The sequence below is a fragment of the Channa argus genome, chromosome 2 (assembly GCF_033026475.1).
Source record: "Channa argus isolate prfri chromosome 2, Channa argus male v1.0, whole genome shotgun sequence".
Classification (NCBI taxonomy): Eukaryota; Metazoa; Chordata; class Actinopteri; order Anabantiformes; family Channidae; genus Channa; species Channa argus.
In genome coordinates this window covers 6534998-6558505 of record NC_090198.1, presented here as the reverse complement: position 1 = coordinate 6558505, position 23508 = coordinate 6534998, and the positions used below count along the sequence as shown (strand labels likewise).

Here is a 23508-nt window from a genome sequence, read left to right as displayed (position 1 = left end):
GTCATTTTTATTTGAGAAGCTGCAATGAATGGCCAACTTCATAGAGGAGCTCCCTAAATAAATAACAAAGCAGTTATTCCTTCCTCAAGCTGTAGAAGTTGTGACATTTAATCACTAAATACAGCAGAGTATTTCAATAATGTCAAGAGTGTGTCTTTATAGATTAATCTGTGGCCCTCCCAGTGAAACGGCACACTCCTAAGTCTAAATAACTCAATAATGACATTCGCTAGTTCAAATGTCAACATATTAACACAGAATTGAGTGTGTGTGTCTAAGTGTGTTAGTCGGAGATTCAAATGATCTAGTTAATGGAGATGAAGGCGATGATTGGATTTGTGATTGTGAGGTAATCTTATACCTTTAATGGTAGGGAAGGGAATGATCCTGCATACAAATAGCATTTTATCAATTTTATCAAACAGCAGGAAAACACAGCCTGCGCAGTTTAGAGTGGCGTTCTACATGCATAAAACATGCGCACGCCATGATTCTGTGTCCTTACAGACACACATACTCAAACGCACACAAAACCACACACTTCGCAACCATGGAAGGATGTCGAAACTGTAGAAACACACATAATAAACAGAAGGGGCGCAAACAAAGCCCCCCGACATAAAATTGCCCTCATGGCTTTGCTGATGACTAAAGTGAAAAAGCGTGCCCGCAGACTCCCATTGATTCAACTTGGTGGAGAGAGCTCCCGCTTCATTAGGCCAAGAAATTAAAATGTGGGTGGCCTGTGGTGGAGGTGGTGGTGGTGGTGGTGGTGGTGGTGGGGTTTACAGGGTGATGTGGGGAGGTAATGTAAAATCGACAGACAACAAGGTTGGCCAAGGAAATAAAACAAAAGGGGAGAGAAGAAACAGGCATGTAATGAAGCGGTGGCTTTTATGATCCCAGCGATATAATGACTGTAATGCTCATCACATTAGGGCTGGCACTGAAAGACAGCATGGGACTGAACAGAGGAGGAGTGGGCGGGAAGCACACGACTGCTACGAAGTATAAGTTAGGCTGGTCTTGCTGTAATCGTGGGCAACTGTGCTTGTCTAAATATGTGCAAAGGTAGGTGACTATGAATTAATAATAATCTAAGTTTCCTACAAAAATTGTATTTTAAATCAAAAGTTAAACCAAACAAACAAATACGAAATACCCTAAAAATAGTACCCTAAACCACCGAGGCCCGAACAAATGATTTCTACACAATGCACATTGCTTCACACAGATGCAAATGAAGTGGAAATATTGTAAATGCAAATCAGAAATGACCTTCTAGATCTTTTTTGACCTATAATATTTGTAAATATAAGAAAATGGGATTGGGAAACAGGAAATACATGAATATCAGAAACAAATTTTATTATTTGAACATAGAATTCTCAAATGTATTTTCCTGACAATAAATACGGTTGAATTATTACCATTTTATATCAAACCTGTGCTAATCCCTTGCTGACTCTATATATGTGTATACTTAGCATCCAGTGACATATTGATCTTCATATATAACTGCAAATAGGCATATTTCCTTTTAACAATGCCTCTACAAGTAAGGTCTATGATTCCAGCAAACAACAATTAAACACCCCTCGCTTCACTGGTGCTTTAGTTACCACACACACTAAACTTCATCCACGTGCATTTCAAATTTCCCTAAACCAGCTTTCCACTGTTTGTCCCTTGAATCAACCTTTCCGCTTTGTGAACATCATCAGGTTGGTGTCCAAATCTAGGTGGCTGGCAGCTGTCTTGTGTGCAACCTTGCACCACAGGATATACAGTCCTACCCTTGACTATTCAGTTACAGGTAAATGTACCTCTTTCATAGAAATCCCTAAATATAATTAATATCCTATACTTTACTTCTGTTGTCTTTATACCTTGTATTTAAATGCCCCTGTCCAAAATAGAAATACACTGACTGTAATGCACTAGCAGGTAGAAATAAGGTCAAAGTTTGTCCCAAGGAAAAGGCAGTGAGGACTCAGAGCCAGAGATGGAGTGAGGCCATATGTCTTTGTGTCAGTTGGGCAGGGTGGGGCGCTTCTACCTGCTGTCAGTGTCACCTCTTTGACCACTGACTGACCGGCTGACTGGGAGGACTGGAAGGCGGCTGTCTGGCTCATACTGGCTGCCCTTACACTGTCTGGGCAGCAACAGTAGGCAGCTGGCTCGGTCTTTATGGAGGCAGAAGATCTGTTTTGCATGTGCCCATATGAAGGGGCTTTCAGATACAAAATGAAATGAGGTGCACTGCCCACTGGGTTTAGAGCAAAATAGTTTTCCAAATATGTAGTGGGACCACTCTTTATATTTTAATATGCCTTCTGTAATAATTAAATAATGTGTCAAAAAAATATACTTTATACTTGATCTCATTACCTCATTTAATACAAGGGTCTGCAGAGCTAAGAGGGGACCAAAAAAAGAAAAAAACATATTATATATGTTGTCTACCTACAATAAAATAAAGCCTCTTTAAAGTCAAATCTGCTTTACTGTGACAGCTGTCTTACCAAGGTCCTTAAAGCTGTATAGTAAAATAACTTGGGAATTCAGACATACTCAATATTTGCTGTTCCTCAATTTGACAAATGCCTATAGACCTGGGTAGTTGAGACTATGAACTTTTTATATGGAGCTACACTTGTAAAATGAACAACAATCTAACAATTGTACAATACCACTGCACACTAAATTTAAACATGTACTGCTCTTCCAATGTACTGTATAAGGTTTGACAGTGAAAGGAGAAGGATAATCTTGTGGACAATTTCAGCAATGGAATCTCATTGCTGTTGTCAGACATCATAAAAACTAGTCAGCATTATCTAGCACAAACAGCACCAGCATTCTCAAAGCTAATCAATTCTTGACTGTTTCTTTTTGCCACTGAGCCAGGGGATGTGGCCTGTGGCCAAACAATTGCCATTTCAGGTCAATCACTCACTGATGCTTGGCAGGCTGTGTGCAAGAAAGCTGTGTCAGCCTGCACTTAGCACTGAAGCCCACTGTGGTTCTTTCACTACAAACGGACTCCTTTCCACTTTCTACTGCACACTAAATGTATTCATGGTATACGGATGGCCATGAATACTAAATATTGTCAAAAGATATACAGAATATTTATAGGACATTCTTTGAAGGGGATACAACAAAAAACAGAGATACACTGCATCAATACTTCAACATTTTAATGCATTAGGTCGCTCAAGTTATTTATCTTTACAGACAGAAGGGAGCCAATATGATCCTGTACTGCAGTTCACCATTTGAAACATTTTAGAAACTGATCTTTAGATTCTAATCGATCATGCAACACAAATCAGGGATGGGTCTGATTTTACAAAAACTCTTTAAGAGCACATACCATCATCTCCAATCATACAGCCAGAGTTATAAAGAACTAGAACAAGAACAAAGATACCTGCAACAGATGGTTTAGCCACCACAGAGCCCTAAACTCTCAACACCATGCTGTCAGAACAGGATTACATCAAGAGTGAAACACATGTAACCCACAAAAGAACTACGCCAAGTTATCTAAGATGCTTGAAACAATCCAACCCACTAAAAAAACCAAAGCAATGGGAAAAAAAGAAAACATGCCACCATGTTGCTGTGACTTTTTTAGTAGTGTATATGAGATTAAGTGCACTTAAATGACCCAAATTTTCTGAACCTGGCCATGTGGATCATTATGATTACTGAAGACATTAACTAAAGCAATGCCAAATCATTATGGTCATAACATTATATTGCATTATTAACATTATATTGCATTATTGTGCAAGTTTAATGTAACAATTGAGCATGAAAGGCTCCATTTCAGTTCTGTGTTTGGCAGAAAATAATTCAAAGTGTAAAACATGTAAAATGTTCTACAACAAAATGTCTGTAATGGTGTGTGTAAATCTAATGGCATTTAATAAAGGCTAGTTAGTCTAAACTGTTGTTCTGATAAGAAAAATCAATTTCTAAAGCTGTTTCATCGAAGCCTAAAAATACTGAGACATTATTTAGCAACAGCGCTCAGCTCTACCACATTAATTTTGCTGTTCTTGACTGAAAATTAGTGACGGCCTTAAATACGCAGCTGCCATGCACCTGGGTTTCATGTTTTTCAAAGTGTTTTAAGTCACATTTTCCATTTGCTTGTCTTTGCTACAATTTGCTTAACAGACAGACACACAGTTAAAACGATTTGCTGCAATAATTGTCTTTTGAGTTAGAGAATGTAAGTGCATTAAATGAAAGTCCAGAGTGCAATAAGTGTGTGAGTGTCTGTGTGTCTGGGAGGACACAGAATGAAGCAAAGAGATGTTAGGGGCCCCCTGTGGTTTCCTCCAATGTAGTGAGCTAAAGACCCGGAGCTGCCGCAGAGGTGCAGGCAGAGCTGTGGTTGAGACCGCAGGAAGGGCGGAATGAATCGCTGTCTGGAGATGAACTACAGTCACATACTAGTTACTAGCCAGCAGGAGTTCCCTGCACACCAAACGGAATCTCACTGTGCTTTGCCTGTATACGAATCACTAGCCGCACTCACATGCCACTCATTTCCCTCTGATGGAGATGCTCCACTGGCACTTAAATGAAAACATACATCATATTTTGCTTTTGCACTCACCCCCTTTCATTAACTCCTTCTGTATTTTCTGGCCATTTCTTTGCATTCATTCCATTTCCTCTATCTCTTCCATTTTTCTTTTCACCGTCTCTCTATCCCTCTTTTCCCTCATTTTCAGTGGGAAGACACCTCTAGGGAAGACATCTGCTGACTTTCTGCTCCATTAACAGGGCTGAAAAGCCACCACAATAGAGCCACACACCTACACATGTGGTGTTAGATCAAGCATACAGTAAATACGGCTCAAAAACAGTTTACATAACAAAAAAAGATGACTCGATGAGATCAATACTGTGATAATAGATAAACATACAAACGGCATGTCTCTTGGCTTTTACTGAAAGAGGTTATCATCATGATTGTAAATTATTATCACCATCCTATGACAGCATAAAAGCTTAGAGAGTCTGTTTCCTCCTCACTACGCCCACCCTTCCCTCTCCCCCTGTCTCTCCCTTTGACAGTGACGACTGTCTCTCAAACATAGCGACACAAAACAAAACATGTGTTCCCTTCATCCATCAGTGCCGATAAGTCTTCGTCTCTCTGCCTCACCTCTCCTTTTCCTCCAACACTCCTTCTTTCACATCTTCCTTCAATCATTTTTTTGTTGCTGACAGGCAAACAAAAGAAGGCATGTTCACAGGGAGTGAGCATCTCTGTGTCTCTGTGTGTCTCTTTTGTGTGTGTGTGTGTGTGTGTGTGTGTGTGTGTGTGTGTGTATGTGTGCGTGTGTGTGTATGTGGGCGGACATGCAGATAAGCTTGTAATATTTCTATTTTGGATTGGGAAAAAAGTGGAACCTAGTTCTCTGGCAGCAGAGGAAGAGGAAGAAAAAGGAGTGGGGCCTCCTGCCAACTGGTAGGATGCAAGTGAAAAGAATCATACAAGATGGTATGTAGGTGGTGGTGGTGGAGATAATTTGTGTTCATATACGTGTAAAAGGAACTGTGAGTGAACCCATATATTCATTTTTGTGTGTGTACATAAATCACCTGGGACTGCCTGGGCATGTGTGTATTTGTTACTTCAATCTTGCATGACTCTACAAACAAAGTGACACCCATTGGATCAGCCCTGATGTCTTTCTGATCAACATCTCCTGCTGTGAGCCATGTGTTTAAAGTCTTCCTGAAATAGACAGCCATTGTACGGAGAAACACTGGCACTGACAATGCAACATAGCTGCTAGTAAGGAGAGCTAATAAGTTAAAAAAAGCACAAGAGAGAATGAATTAGTAAGACTGAGCTCGTACCAGCTTCTCTAAGAAGGAACTACAAAAGTAGCATTAGGCTGTAGCTTACATCCCTTTTACTTTTGGTTTTTAAATATTACCCACGACAATGATTCTTTTGCTGATCTAACTTTATGTTGCCTTAATATAACCAGCCTAAAACAGCATATTGTGTTGTGTTATTGCACTACAAGGACGTGTTCGCCAATTATTTTAATGCCTTTCTCCTCAAGATAGTGGCGGTTTGTAATTTTAGGCTCTCAAATGCTGCTTCCATCAGATATTGGCAAAATTATGTTTTTGAGTAACTGATTAAGACATAGAGTGTATGTAATAGCAGAAACATTAGCTTAAATAGAAGAATGGAATAGAATAGAGGGATAAAAAAAGAATCATATTATAACATCATAATAACTACTGATACAACTAATATGATTATTTAAGGTGAATTTCATGCTTGCTACAAAGGGGGTTTGTTTACAAGGTTAATAAATTAAGGAAAAAAATTTCTCATATCTAACTAAGTTGTCATAGAAGTGAGGTAAAAAAACAAACAAATGCACTCTTGCTTCATGTAATGTCACATTTTTCCATCTACAGTGGTGCTTGAAATATAGTGAACCGTTCACACACGTCCTAAAACCAGATACTGGGAGCCCAATTACATTAAATTTACAATGATTCGATTTTAAATGTCTGTGTGTGGCAATGGTAAGAAAACCCATGCCTTAAGCAAGTGATAAACCCCTTCAGCTTCAACCAAACGCAACTGCCTGCTTCAGGTTCATCCATAACATTTTAATAGGATTAAGTTCACGACTTTGACTTTGCCATTTCAAAACATAACATTTTTCTTGCCTAAACCAGTCTTTAGTAGAGCAGCCTGTGTGTTTAGGGTTGTTGTTTTGCTGCATGACCCACTTTCTATTGAGGAGATAAACAGATATGCTGATATTTTCCCTTAGAATTTCTTGAACAGCTCAGACTTCATTGCTCCATTAATAAAGGCAAGTAGTCCTGGTCCAGAAGCAGCAAAGGTGTTTTACGTTGGTCTCATTCATCCTCAGAACATATTCACAGTAGCTTTCTGACTTATCTACGTGGATTATTACACACCCCTCTTTTGGTGTGATCATTGTTGATTGACTACTCAGGAGGAAATGGTAACAAAACTGTTTAATCTTCTACATTAACTGCTTGACAGTCAATTGCTGGAGTCCAAACTCTCATCAGCGTCAGCAAGTGTTCCTATAAAAATCCCAGAAATCTCATTTACTCGAGCAATGACACTTATCTACATCAGAATTTGCAGTTTAGACCCAGATTTCTTTTCTTTAAATAAGGCAGAGTAACACAGACTCACACCTAATTATCATTTCATTAATTTAAACACATATTACTCTGTTAAATTAAAGTTATGGCAACTTAATATATCCGTAGTTAGTCATCCAATCTATGCCTCATGTGAGCATGTAATATAGACTGGCTCACAGAAGAGGGATAAATGAACAAAATAGGGTGAGTAGTAAATAATTCAATTGATTGTTACTGTTACTATGGTCATGTGTGTGTGATAACAAACCTCACTAGAGTTTGCCTTGGCCAGGTAGATTGCACTCTGCTTACAGGCAGCATCCAAGCACATGGGGAGGAGGTGGTCCTGGTAGCCATCACCATCTGATAGGAACAAACAAAGAGAATTAGCCTGAAAAGCAATAATGTTTGAATGAAGTAGTGTGAAGCCAGGTCCTTCCAAAACTGTGCTATTTAATATTTCCAATTCATCACAATAGCTTGGATAAGCTGCAGAGTTGACTTTGAGCACAACACAGTTTTCTGGCAACAAAGTAAATCCTCCCAGTTTCTTTTCCATGTGAGACTCGGATCACAGGAACACCTGCTTGTTTCCTACGAGCAAACACCCAAGCAAGCGGCACTTGTGTCTTTGATGCTTTTTAATTCCAGTTGAGCTGAAGTATCATTTTCTTCTCAGATTTATTTATGCTTAATTTTTATTATTATAATACCATCCAGTCTTTATCTAATGTACAAACACGGACAGAGCCTCCCAAATCAAATAGCTTTTCAAAGCACAAACAATTCAATGCACCCAGTTCAGCTTCAGATTAGACACTAAACATGACAAAACCATCCCCCATTAAGTGATGCAGACTGAATCATAAATTACTTTTCACTATATTTAATACCAAATACCAAACACTATTGAAATCTGCTTGTTTTTCCCAAGTTTCAGGTCTTAAACTTTGTAAAACAGGAAACAAATATGATAAAGAGATGGGCGAGATTTCCACCACAGGATAACCGAGAATAAAGACTTCTGAAAAAGCACATACAGTACATTAATAAAATTCTGTCAAAATGGGAGCCTGTTGATAAACACAGTAGTTGTTGGAGAATTTTTCTCTAAACCAATCATATTTTTATACTCGAAATGGAATGGAAGTATTATCTAAAACCATAATAAAATGTTACATTAACATTTAAAGAATAAACAATTAGTTAATGAAATAACAGGGAATCAATCAGCAACTAATTTAATAATCAATTAAAAATTTACTGGCCTTGCTTTTCAGGAGCTAGTTTTTTTTTTTCTTCTGTGAAAAGGAAAGTTGAGTATGATAGCACAATATTGTATGTCAACACTTAAAACACTTAAAAGGCTAATGACCAGCATGTTTTCCTATATTCTTAAAAGGCCAATTAGTCACTTAAATAATCAGTTAATCAACAAAATTAGCAGAGCGTCACAATAAGAGTATATATATACTATTTAATGACCCGACATAGCTTCTTTTTTGTGTTGCCTCATGTTTGACCGATTAAAGTGACAGTCTTGAAATGATTCAATTGTGGAATGGTAAGCATCTCGCTAGAGGTCACTGGTTTTGAACTCACTGACTAGGACGATATACAGGTGCATCTGAAACAGATACCATGAATAGTTAATTTCAAGTTGGTTTATTGTCTAATTGTTTGCAATATCAGATACCAGACGTTTCTTCAACCTTTTTGTGAGTTTTTTTTTTTCACGGCAGACCCTCTGGTATGTTAAAGCAAGAAGATCATAGATGTCCCTTTAACATTTTAAATTCGAGGATCCTGATATGCTGCATGCATGATCAATATCTTAGGTTCAACTTAGCCTAAGGGAAAACATCCTGTCCATGGATGTAAGAACATACTGTACCACAATTTTAGTAAAAAAAAAAAAAAGATCATCATTTTGATGCTGGTACATGTGACGCAACCATTATACAACAGGCATTTGCTGTGCTGTACATGAAGAGCCTGCTCATCACAACTTCGCAGAATCTTTTTCAAAAGAGTAATAACTACAGCACTTCCATACAAATGTTGAGCCATGTGGAAGGAGATAACTGAATGACACTGATGATGGATGACACAATAAGGGAGGAGTGAAAAACTGTTTGTGGCTGTCAGGGGCATGAAGGAGGAGAAAAAGTAAGTGAGATAATGAGATACACAGCAGAAGATAATAAGTCAGGATGTACGTTATTGTACTCTTGCATTTTAACTAAATACTGCTCCTAAGAAAATGAAAATGATAGATGAAGGTCAAGCTGTCTAAGAGATAAGATAATTATACATGTCCCTAACCGTAGACACATTTCTTTAGATTTTTAAAGACAAAATAATTATTAAACTCCCTCATACAAATGACACACACAAACCACTGATTTGAGTGTAACTTTTTCTGTTACTTCATAAAATGAACTTGTTTTGAGCCAATGTGTTATAAAAGGCTGGAAAATGTTGTCATCTTCCTATAAATACATTTCCATTTTCAGTGCCGCACAATAAATGACACGACCAGTTTCTCCAATTCTAAAAAAGTTGGGATGATGTGTGAAATGGAAATAAATACAGAATGCATTAATTTGCAAATCACATCTACCCATATCATATTCACAATCAGTTGAAACACCATCTACAGTATATAATATGTTCCACTGGACATCAATGAAACTGGCTCAGGAAACTTCCAGAAATCACTGTCTGTGAACACAGTTTAATGTGCAATCCACAAATGAAAGTTAAAGCCTTATCATGCAAAGAAGAAGCCATGTGTGAACACGATCCAGAAAAGCCGCCATGTTCTCTGGGCAAAAGCTCATTTAAAATGGCCTTAGGCAAAATGGAAAACTGTTCTGTGGTCAGATGAATCAAAATTTGTTATAAATTTTGGAAACCATTGATGCCGTGTCCTGCACACTAAAGAGGAGAGGGAACATCCAGCTTGTTATCAGCGGACAGTTCAAAAGCCCGCATCTCTGATGGTATGGGGGTGCATTAGTGCCTATGGTGTGGGCAGCTTACACATCTGGAAAGACACCATCAATGCTGAAAAGTACACCGAGGTTTTTTGTACTTCCATTTACACAACATCTCTTTCTGGGAAGGCCAAGCATATTTCAGCAAGACAATTCTAAACCGCATACTGCATCCATCACAACAGCATGGCATCGCAGGAGAAGAGTCTGGGTGCTGATATGTCCTGCCTGCAGTCCAGACCTTTTACCAATTTAACATTTGGCACATCAAAAAAGACATCAACAAACATCAGACAAGAATGGGACAACCTTCCTCTTCTAAACTCCAGGAACTGGCCACCTCACTTCCGTTTGAGATGTGTTGCTGCCATCATATTCAAAACGAGTTAATATTTTCTATGAAATGTTAAAATTTCTCAGTTCCAACACCTGATATGTTATTTATGTTCTATTCTGAAACAAATACGGATTGATGATATTTGCAAATCGTTGCGTTCTATTTTTATTTACATTTTACACATCATCCCAAACTTTTTGGAATTGGGGTTGGACTAGATGTGCCTTTGACTATAAAACCGCGGTTTGTTGTCAACTAGTCTACAGAGTTTGGAAGGCAAGTATGCATTCAAGGCAAACATGAGAGTTATATAATGGGAAATGGGACTGAGTTAATGGAGCTTGTCCTGTCCCAAGGCGTAAAAGGAAGGATAACTCAGACTTAAGTTTGTAAAAGTGGACTAAGTTTAGCTCCTTTAACACAATTTTGCCAACCCTTAATCTGCTTATAGTATAAATGGAATTCCAGCGAGCATACATCCTAACAGAGGCTGCTGCAGTGCTGAAAAAAAAAAAAATCTACACACTGTACTGTAACATATTATAATGGCTGGAACCAGAAACTGATTTGTTTATTAAGGCAAAGGCATTTAAATGTGGGCAATACTTTCTCACTAATTAGATGCATTACTGTGGGTGTAATGTACAAAACTAAAATACTTAATATGAGTGCATCAATAAAACCATTTGAACATTTTTCACAGTGCAGATAGAGACAGATGTTTAGATGGTGAGGCACTGTAAGGAGTCAAACAATGAAGCTGGAAGAGCTAAAGAGACAGAATGAGTGCTAATTCAATCCTAAAGAGGTTGTCACTCAGCATTCTATCTCCTACTCTTGCTGCCAGTTCTGCAACACAAATATGTGTAGCATTCCTCCCTCTGTCCCACCTGTCCATCTCTCCATGAATACTTTCTTACATTTTCTATTCATCTGTCTTTTATTCTCAATATGGACTCCTTCAGTCATCTCCTCCCTTATCCTACTCCCTTTCGTTTCTCTTCCTCCTCTCCCAGCTAATTTTCTCTCTCTCCCTCCTTCTATTAAGGTCCTAATGCCTGTTTCTTCATTTGTCTTTCTTCCTCTTTATTCATCCTGTTTTACTCCCTCCCTACATTCCTCCATAGCAATATTCATCTCTCCTTCCCCCCTGACTATGCTTGGTGTGATGGCGATTGGCTGAAAGGGTTGCAGAGGAAGAGAACTGCAGGTATGGAGTTGAAATGAATAGAGGGAAGGTCTGTGAAGGACAGGAAGGCTGGGGAACTATAAAACAAAATAGCTAAGGACAACAACAAGTGAAAGACAATCAAAAACTGGAAATTGATATTCATAGACTGCAACTAAGCATCAATAACAAATCAAAATTTGCACACAACCACCCATGAAAGAATCTATGATACAGTACGATACAGTAGCACAGGTGACGCACACTCCAAGTTTGAAAATGTTTGTAGTGGTGAGTAGAAACACTAAATTGCTTTCTACTGGACTTTCCTTTTTATGCACTTGAAAAACGTGTAACACTAAAGTACTTTCAAATTAATTCAAAATAAAGTCCTAATTAGACTGCAGATCACTGTGGGTTGGCCCATGTAATTGAGAGTACTACTTCTGCATAATTAGTGTGCAGCAGATACTGGAATAAGAAAGAGATGTGGGTTTTACCTTCAGTGAAGGACACTTTTGTGTCAGACACACTTTGCAATTTGCATCAAAATGCATTTTAAAATGTGTAAATTAATATCTGAACTTAGAAACTGCAAACTCGGGAGGGTTGCTGATTTGCATTTGTATTGGAATATTTCTAAATATGAGCAATATCGCAAAACTGTGCTTGTTTAGAAGATTTTCTTTTTTCCCATTGCCACATTTTTAATCCATTAATATGGTCTGGAGGGATGTGTTTCACATGAATGCAAAAGTATAAAGTGTGATACGGCTTACACAACTGACTGATGTTAACTAGCCAAAGTGCACTCTAGTACCTGTTTCTAGAGGTACAGGCACGGTATTTCTCCAGGAGAAATAGAAATAGAGCCATGTGTGACTGAAAAGGTGAAGCCAGGGATAAGAACGAGTAGACTGAATGAAAACATGACAAGGAAGCTAGTGAAAAAGAAAGAGAAAAAAAAGAACACACATACAAAAAAGGAAATAAATGTACGAAAAATAGGGCGAAAGATATGGAGTTGCTGAGGAGAGAATGAGGCAGACCGAAAAGAAAGAGAGGAGGAGAGATGGGATGTAGCAAAATATAATACGATGAGTGAAGAAAGAGCGCCCGAGGACAGAGCGGAGAGAAATAGGCTGTCCTGTTAACATGCTGACTTACCTGTGCATGCACGCACGCGGACACACACACACACACACACACTCCCTCTCTTTCTCACAGACTCACACACACAGCATAATGATAGCCTTTCCAAATTTAAATATCACTTGCAAACACATTCCCATTTCCCAGTCTGAAAAATCTACCGTAGGGAGCTGCTGGTCGCAGAGCAGCGTCTCTCCATCCTACCTGCAGTGAAGCTAGCTGACACACTTGACTGTGGGACTTCGTTGTGCTTTACCTAATGATGAATTATGCATCGAGCGCTGTCACTTTGAAAAATGCAATTACCTCAGTGATAAGGCAGATGGGCCTGTTTTGTCTGGCATATGCTGTGCATCTATTAAGAGTCTTGAGCTGGAAACAGAACTGCTAGCACACAAACAGGAGCATGTGGACAGATTCCTGTATGCATCCATGAACATACATATCTACACATACACACACCTGGGATGAATGATTCTTGTATCTGAGCGAACCAAGAGAGAACCTGCAAACGTCCTATTCTACTGACCAAAGCAGTACTATCACAGCACTTATTATTAAGTGTTTTTAAATGTCTGTATATTATGTTAAAATGACCACATGTGTAGCACTAAGTCTTGAGTTGGTGCTTTGAAACATGTAAATAAACATCACTGTGAATATATGCAGCTAACTAAATGAGCATACTCAGATGAGCTCCTATCTCGAGCTGAACGGCACATTTTCCTGGAAGAGAGCGGGCAGACCTAGAGTCTGGCAGCAACATATGCCAACAGCTTGCAAAAAGAAAAAAACAATACATTTGGGGGGAACTCGGCAACACTGGCTGCTAAGTTGCCAGTGTCAATCTTGTTTTTAATGTATACTTTTAAAACCATTTTACCGCTATACTTGTCATTGCACTGTATATTCTTATATAATTCTAATTTTTTTTTAAATCATTTAGATTTTTATATAATTCTAATTAAACAAATTTGATTTAGATTCTTTATCAACAATCAAAAAGGACCAAGAACAAGAGACATATTAGGAAAAAGGATTCTAAGGTCAACAGAGACAAAAAACATGTAGAGCAAAGGTAGAGGTAGAAAGATAGAGTGAGAATTGGCAGTGTGATGTGTGATGGAAATAATTCCCACTCCAAATCACACAGGGATGCAATGCAGCTCTTTGCTCCATCTTATCCTCTGCTCTCCTGCTTCTTCATCCCTTCATTATCCTCCATGCCTTCTTTTCTACATTCAGCAGCAAGATCATCCATCTCAAACTGTCTTTATAATTTTATCAGTTTTTCTAACTCAGCTCATGTCTTTGAAGTTTGCCATTTACTCACCGTTTCATTTGTCGCACTCTCTCTCTCCCCTTTCTCTCATTCAGTGTCCCTTTAGTCATTTACTCAAGGTTTTCAGCCAAAATGTGCTCTTAAATTAGCGTGGTGAAGAGCAAGTCCGAGGGGCTTATAAGAGGGCCACACATAGAGACAAAGACTGAATGATGAGACGATCAACAGAGTTATACTAGTGGACAGGGGTAGGCACTTACAGGAGTTAGGACAGTAGCAGTTCCTTGAGGCCTACAAAGCAATGCTTGGAGCAAAATGCTACCATCTGCATGCTAAAATGGTCAAAACTAGTGCATCAACATGATCCTAACAAACCAGCTTTGTCAACTTTCTTAAGGTAGTTGGTTTCTTCTGGTTCTGAACAACAAAACCTAAATGAATAATGCTTCCCTTCCTGTGAACAAGTGAACTTTTCCTAGAATTCTTCTCTTACACATAGAATAGAATAGAATAGACTAGAACTTTATTAATCCCTTGGGCAAAAGCCTTCCAGAAAATAAAAATTCCAGAGACAGCATAGCACCATATATAACATGTCAGTCATAACAACAATCAAATACAGTCACAAGTAGTAAAAAGAAGGACAAGGGACAATGTGGGGAGAAAGAAAAAAAAAAAGGTCAATTACTTAATCACTGGCTAAGAAACCAGGTTAGAGTCTTTAAAATTTTGTTTTTAAAACGTGTTTACTTAAATGAAGAAAATGTCTTAAAGGTAGAAGACAGTGATAAAAACCCTTATTTAAAGGAGAGATTTACACATTTTTGAGTCAATTTTAATACAATAGACCGGTTTCAATCAGTGCAATCACATGCACTTGAGTACTAGGTTACAATCTGCTCTTCGTCCCTGCCATTTATACCTGCAAAGCCTGAATAAAAACCTAATTTTGAAATCAAAGGTTGCACCGTGTATCAGCTTTGTGTCTGTCCCCTGTATTTTCCTCTCTCTCCTGCACTCCTTAAAGTGGTATAGCAATGAGTCCTGAAACACAGACATCATCCAATGACAAATTGGGAATTTGTAGTGATGTGGAAGCCATGCAACTTTGATGTGGTTCATTTCTAGGCTTCAAATAGCTTTTTACTTCTGGTAATTGTGTTTAACTTCATAAATGATAAAGTGGTGTTCTGTAAAGATTATCTTGCTGAACAAAACATGCAAGTATCAGTAAAAACTTCTGTTTATCACGGAGCTATGTTTGCCAAGGGAACCTATGCCTATGAAAAATGTCATCCCTAAAGAACTCCATTCTGCAGAGACATGAACAGAGCCATAAAAACAGGTGGAGGAGAGATCGGATTTCACACGTGCTGCAGGTATACAGAGATTTCAGGCAGGTTTCATAAGTGCATGCAAACTGTTTCCCACATGCCTTAAAAAGCTGATATCTCCAAGTAACCTGGTTACTTAAAGGCATATCACTATTAATTGTGATGTTTAGTAGGTGTAATGCTAAACATATTCTTCAGGATAATTTGCATCATAACATTGGTTAACATTGGCTAAACAGCACCAAATAAGAAACATATCTGTACGTATCTGAGGCTGATGAGAGTTGGAGGTATCTGGTTATTTTGACGGTTGAAAATTAAAAGTGACATAATGCAAGTTCTGGAAATCAACCTGGGTCTCCAGTGGTATAAGACTAAAAATCAAGTCACTTTTTTTCCTACCAACTCTTCCTTTTCCTGCTCCATTAATCTTTACCGAACAGGCATACAATCGAGCTGGCATGGGAATGGGCGGGACATAACTTCTGCATTAACACTGTGCTTAACATGATTTATTGAATAATAATTTAGTCAGTGACATATTCTCTACAGTCACCAAGCCAGAGGGTTGGCTCAACCTCTAGACATACCATCAAATGAAGGGGTGGGGTCATATTGTGGTCATAAAAAAGGTCGCTGCCAGTTGGTGACCACTGACATCTTAAGATGCCTTCTAGCCATTAAAACAGCTCAGCCACGGCTAGCTGGCTAGCTAGTCTTCACGGCTCTATCATGTGACAGTTAGATTCCAAAGATGGAAAATGGTGAATACAAACAAAGCTGTGAAACAACCTACTAACATGACCTTCACCTAAAGAAACTACTTTCTTTGTAGTGATTCACCTTTTTCACATTCCTTGTTGCATTGATGATGTAACTTGCACACTACTACAACTACTTATTCACACTCGGATTTGAATACTTGATTTTTTCATAACTGTTGCAATGTGTATAGTATAGTAAGCACTGAGGAGAAGGGACCCTTTTATCACTGCTGTATTTAATGCAGCTGCACGTATTTGTGTTTATCTTACAACTATAGCAGAATATAGATGGAAAGAATACTTGCTTCAGGCTGTGACATTAAAATATTTAGAATGTAAACCTAAGAGTGCAGGCTTTCTTCAGTTTTGTGTGCATTGCTTGTTAGAGGTTGTCTCTTCTGACTTATTCTGAGTCTCCTATTCAGCCCCATTGATTTTATAACAAACTCTACCTCCACTCTTATTGGCACAAAGTATCTCTCGCTGCCTCTGCCCTAAAACATGAGATTCAGAGACACAGAAATAGACTTATATACTTATGTGTAAATATATATTGAGTGTTCTAAAGTTGAACAATATTTGATACATTGTGTCTGATGTATTCTAGCCTCAACTGCAATAGCATATTCAACCATACCTTATTACATACATAGATATTATTGTACTATAAATTGTAAATACTGATCATGACAAATTATGCAAAGCAAAAAGTAAATAGGAAGGCTTTGATGGATAAAATACCTAGAAGGAGAAAGGATGTTAACTGAAGAAGGGGCATTTTAGTCTTCCTACAGCACAGTAATAAAAGTTCAAGATCCAGTAAAACCTAAAGCTGTTTAGATTAAGAACAAAAGGAGGAGAAGAAAAACAAGCATGAAAATCGAGTGTGCTGTAGATAGCAGTTATACAATAGATCAAGAGAAATAAAGATAGACAGCGACACGCGAGGAGGGGCTGGGTGAGGTAGACAAAATGAGGGGAAAAAAAAAAAATTACATCCTGCAAAGCAGATTATTAGAAGCATGACCCTCAAAGGCTTCAACCCTAAGCTAATGAGGGCAACGTCTTGAAGTGACTTTTCTGAGCTGAAGGAGACGGGAGTAGACAAGCATAAGATTAAAGTAATAAAAAAGTTTTTGTTGAGATAAGCTTGAGATTTAAACAAAAAAGGTCACTGGGACCACTAGAGACGATGAAATGAATGCACCCAGCAAATTACACGCGTTGTCATGCAGATTCCCCGATGACATACACACACAACAAAACATTAACAATTTCAACTAAAGACATTATAAGGCTTTGACCACCCACATTAGCAACATTCAGTAGATATCTTCCAAAGCTGCAGCGTTTGTAGTACAAAAAAATTTCTATTGCAATCCAAAAGGGTGACACTGTCAAGGGAAAGCCAAAGAAGGATTTTAACACTAAAACACAGAGAGAAAAAGAAAGAGGAAGGAGATACACAGTGCAAACGGAATAAACGGAATCAGGTTTCCCTAAACCTCTACCCCGATTTGGAAAACCAGGTTTCCCATTCACACAACAGTTAAGAAAACAGCTTTTTTTCAAGAGAGCTGGTTCTAACCTAATTTTTAAGTTGAAATCTGATTATTGTTTGCAAAATTGACTTTCAAAACTGTGACCTTTAAATTAGGGTTTTTATCATCACTGTGCCATTGCGTCTTCTACCTTTAAGACATTACTTCATTTAAGTAATTTAATTTTAAAACAAGGGGTTAAAGTTCCGTTGGCTGTATGTAGTAATTATTGAAGCAGCAGACAGAAACCCAAAGCAAACTGATGTCATATGAGTGGACACATTCAGACAGTGGATGATCATGTGTCATTTGTGCTGAATTACTGTTAGACAATCTGTCTTTCCTCTCTCAAGGACCACTACTGCAAGAAAGAATATAAAATAATGCTAGAATGTCTGAAATCTCTGAAATGTGCAATGGCAAAAGCATCACTGGGATTATTGCTTTTCAATAAGACAAGAAAATCTTGCACTGTAGGGGTCTTTCAAAGCTACATGGACTTCTCACAATCTTCTGCTTACTAACTTCCAACTCCACTCAATGACTGTGTCTGAAATCATCCCCTATTCACAATATAGCGTGTTCACCATTTTGTATTTGTGTCAGAATTTGGAGCATATAGAACTATCCACTATTCAAAGAATCCCACAATGTGTTACACAGTGTGTTACTGAAGCATAAATGCTAATTACAGGTCATGATAAAATCAGAGAGTGAGAAAAAAAACATGTTGATTAAAAGTGTATCTGACACATAATATAACATCTATTATCCATCTATATTAAAGAAGGTAACTGATCCAAATACTAGAAACCCTGATTCACAAATAGCACATTTTACAGTTTAAGATATTGACATGACATCGATGAGAGCAGGATAATTTTGTCTATGTGTTTGTTGACACTGCTTTTAGTTCAGTGGTGGTCAGTGCTAATATTGTGGCTTTGTGACACAAATAAATCAATGTTTGGGAAACACTGCAGATTATTAAATATATTTTTCATTCTTTCAGACAACTGCATGAGGCTTTACACCTGCCTTGCACATACTAAAATCACATACAATGATTATATTTTGCTGGCAAAATTGCTTATTTTAACCAGCAATTGCAACTTACACTTGAAAGCTAACAATAGCTTCCATCAGGCTTAAGGGTCTGGAGACCTATTTGTTCATCAACGAATGCTCAGAATTATTCACATTTACACTACAATCAATCTCCTAAATTTGGCACATGGCTATGCTTCAACAACGAGGTACGGCGCACTGTTCAGCCATCTTGACAGCAGAAGTTGAAGAAGACAAAAATATTTTTTTTTTGTCTCCATTTCTTTACTTCACTATCTCCTTAACTGTTTTATATCATCGGATTTTACATTTAAGAGGGATTTACATTCAAAATAAACATAGGAAGCCACCAAAACCCTCCCCCCTCCCTGACAGAGGTAGCTGCTCTGACAAGTGTGGCCAGAGGCCACTTTGTGGTGCGCAGGCTGCGGCTTGGAGATTAGGAAACCAGCGGAGATTTGCTGAGGATAAATGTAAAGCTGAGCTGAACAATGAATACTACTGGCTGAGATTGTTTAAGAGGATAAGATGTTCACAAAAATCTGGCTCTATGTGGAATTGAGTGTGTGTACCAGAGTGTGTTGTGTGTGTCTACAACTTTGTGTACATACATAAGATAACCCTGGCTGGTAAAGGGTGAACATTTGTGGTGTGTGTGTGTGTGTGTGAGAGAGAGAGAGAGAAAGTGTGAAAGTCATGTGATGAGAGAGCTGACGTGAAAATGCTAAAGTTAAAATATCAGACAGTCTTATTTGGAAGGTTTTTAAGCTTTACAGCTTCAAATGGACACACGCATGTGCGCGGGCACAGACACACACACACACACACACACACACACACACACACAAAGATATAGGGGACAATACACTTTCTCAGTATAATCTTGCCCAATACAACTCCTATGTTTTTATCTTGAGTGCTTTTTAACACAGACCTCCTGTGTTTCTGTGATTCTTTACATCCCGATTCTGTCTAAATACACACCAAACCAAAACCAAACCAAAGTGCGAGCCAGTTTAAAAATGAATTACTAATTTGTCACAATTTTACACTATAATCACACTAGGTTTATCAAAAACAACAACAAATGACAAATATCTGGGATTCTTACCGAAGTCGACGAAGGAGGACTGGCCGACATTACGGCCTGGTGGATCTGTCGACATGACTTGAGATTTCGTGAAGTTCCCGTCCTGACCATTAAATAGAGAAACAGGGGGAAAAAAAAACAAGATAGAGGGATTATGTGGTTTCATAAATATTCATACATACAGTACTGTAACAATAGAGTAGCAGGCTGCTGTTTTCTTCAGGAATCATGAATAAGTCAACAATTGAGTAAATATAGAGTATAAATCCAAAGATCCAGTAGATCTGGCATGAGAAATATAGATATAGGGGTGTGATAGTTAACATACTGGCTCTGTGCTTTTTCTCTACAGGACTTGATGTTGCTTTCAATGGCAACGAGAAAAGCAATGATTAGTGAGATCCAAAAAAGTATTTTATTAACAGTGAGGAAATTATAGCTGCTCCTCATAAGCTCTAAGGGCTGTTACAGGGTTGAGACTAGGTGTTAGGGTTGGGTAAGAGTTGGGTGTGGGGCATTAACTGTAGGTGTGATGTTATGAGTCAGGTGAGGGGTTAGGGAATGCACAAAGTACAAAAATATAAGTACTACACCAAGGAAACAAAGTATTTTAAACAATCATGATTATGGTCATTATAAATAAACACGTACAGTAATGAATAAAAAATACTGTTCAGCCATCTTGACAGCAGAAGTTGAAGAAGACAAAACTATTTTTTTTTGTCTTCATTTCTTTAGGAGATAGTGAAGTAAACTGTTTTATATCATCAAATTTTACATTCAAAATAAACATAGGAAGCCACCAAAACCCTCCCCCCTTCCCTGACAGAGGTAGCTGCTCTGACAAGACACACATTACCTGTTACCTAATGACAAAAGTAATGACAAATGTTCTTCAGCATTAACAAAAGCCCCACAAGGGCTGTGTTTGACAAGTTAAAGATTAAAAACATCTCTGCTAATGCAACCTCCTAAAGCTACATGGGTCAGCTGAGCCAGGTATCATTTGGCATGCATCTGTGGGCAATGTGTGTAAGAGCATCACTTCAAATCAAGTTGTATTAAATTTAATGCAGTTTTTTTTAATCAAGGTTTGCCGTCTGTGTTGCAGAGAATTTTAATGTGTGTGAGAGAGTGAGAGAGTATCTACGCTGCACTGGGGCGCCGTTCGATTCCTGGCTACGTGTCGAAGTGTCCTTGGGCAAGACACTGAACCCCAAGTTGCTCCCGGTGGGTCAGTTGAGCACCTTGCATGGAAGCCATTGGAGTGTGTGTAAATGAGGGAAGGAGAAGCAACATTTTAAGGAGCTTTGGATAAAGGCGCTATATAAGTAGACATTTACCATTTTTACACTAATCAGCTGGAATTTTGACAACCTGTTTGCATGTTGTCGTTGCCTGGTATATTCAGGTTTTTTATACACTGACTAATGTTTGCAGGAAAAAGGGGTAGTGGGGAGTAGAGAGAGACAGAAATGGAAAGGGTTGGTGCAAAACAAACTGTAAAAGAAGACTAAGTTGAGAATAGAATGGTTGAGTGAATTATTTTGCTCAAGGTGAAGTTTTTGGCTGCACGTGTGTGTATTTTTGTGTGCAAATGCACTTGTATTTGCATCGCCCACATGACGTGGGCGAAGGAGCTACAGTACATGTACATGCCATTAAATACTACAGTATCAACATGATGCTGGTAAATATCGAATCAGTATTGGTATCGGCTGTTAATATAAAAAATATCCAAAAACAAATGGTTTGGGACATTTTATCCAAAGCGACTTAAAAGTGATGTACAAGGCAGCAAAAATATAAGTCAAGGAGAAAACATCAAAGCAAAGTCCTACCAGAAAAGTGTTCAAATTTTACGAGATTCAAGTGCGTGAAAAAGCAGAAAGGAAGTTTTTTTTATTATTATTTATTATTTTTATTAATTGTTTATTTATTTTTTAAAATATAGTTTTAAGTGCATAGGAAGATGCGGAAGAGTTCTGTTTTCAGCAGATTTTTGAATAATGGGATCACTCCCATTATTCAAAAATTTTGCTGAAATGCTGTTTGCTGATCGTGCAGAGTTCGGTAGCTCGTTCCACCATCGTGGGATCATTGCGCTAAAGAGTTTTGCTTGGTGTCTTCTGTGCGGTGCTGGGACGACCAGACGTCGTTCGTTGGCAGACCGCAGCGGGCGGGAAGGATTGTAGACTCGAATGAGTGAGTTGAGGTAAGAAGGAGCTGTTGAGTTAACCACCCTGTGAGCAAGAGCCAGAGCTTTGAACCCGTGTTTAACCAACACAGGAAGAAGAACATGAAACACTTTGAAGCTGATTTCTCCAAAAGCAGGGAGAATAAACTCATTCCAATTTAAATGAAAATCTATGACAGGCACGTGCACCACACCCAGCTTTAATCATACACAGCCAACAGACAGTCAGTCAGTCACAGTGGTTAAGATTTTAATGTATAGAGAGCCTAATACCCTACTGGCACATATGTAAGTGACTCTGCATGTGTGTGTGTGTGTCTGTGTGTTTGTGGGACAATTTCAGAGGCGAAAGATGTGAAGACACGAGGATTACAGGTTTTGCTGTGCACTCACATGCATCCACCCACACACACGCGCAGAAGTGAATGTCGTGCATCGTTTGAAGTCTGTCCTAAGCCAACTGAAATGTTGAATTTGATTTTAGTGATTAACTAAAGTTAACCAGCACCGTCAATTATCATACAGAAGCACAAATTGCATGAATGTGTCAGAACATTGACGAAATTATACAGAACGTGTTTAAAATGTACATGCTTTTCTATGCTAACTTGTGGTATTTTTGGTGCCATCTGTGAGGTAAAGCCTACATAAGGGACATTTTTATCATGCGTGTATTATGCTTCTAAAGCCTGGAGGGACCTGGTAATAGATATGACATTGTCAAATTTGCATGAAATTAGCTATTTGGCAGGTGGCCATGTCATTATTTTCTTGTGCAAATGTGAAACATATCACAACTAGATATATCCCAGCACCACACTTTCACATATGCAAAGAAGCAAAATGATCAAGTGTTTCAAATAAACAACTCTTTTTGTCCTTGCATGTAAACATACCTGTATCGCTGGTGGGACTGACATTTTGGTCCTTACCATAAATAATGCACAGATTTGTTTCTGTTTGCTCATCTCTGTAAAGAAGTTGTGCATATGTGTTGATTTCAAAATGGACATTTCGTTGTGTGATAGAATAAAGGTCAAAAATGCATTAATGTAACCCAGTGTTTTATGTTTATATGTAGACGTGTTACCTGAGGTGTGTTTAAGCGAGTGATTAGGAAGCAAATATCTTACTAGTCAACAAAGTCATTGTAACAGCTGATATTAAATTGACCTTTAAGTCCTGTTGGCTCTGCTCAACTGCCAATGAAAACACAGATCTTCACTCATCTTTCTTGCTTGTTGTTCCCCTCCCCTTCCCTCAGAGACTGTGTTCTCTAGTGTAATCGCAAGAAAACAGAGGAACGGGCAGGGATGGAAGGAGACTTAGGGGGAGAGAAAACAGAGAAAAGTAATTAAAACAGGAGGGCTGGAGAAGGAGGAGTGTGCTGG

General features: G+C 38.4%; 1 protein-coding gene across 2 annotated transcripts in view; it reads right to left on the bottom strand.

Moving 5' to 3' along the window:
* itfg1 (integrin alpha FG-GAP repeat containing 1) overlaps positions 1–23508 on the bottom strand; it is a 123720-nt gene that overhangs the window by 73084 nt on the left and 27128 nt on the right. For both annotated transcript variants that reach the window (XM_067495018.1, XM_067495017.1), the window contains exons 8-9: positions 19942–20023; positions 7454–7548 (exon numbers count right to left, since the gene is read on the bottom strand). In XM_067495018.1, the coding sequence (XP_067351119.1) occupies positions 7454–7548; positions 19942–20023 (177 nt within the window). The remainder of the gene's footprint in view (positions 1–7453; positions 7549–19941; positions 20024–23508) is intronic.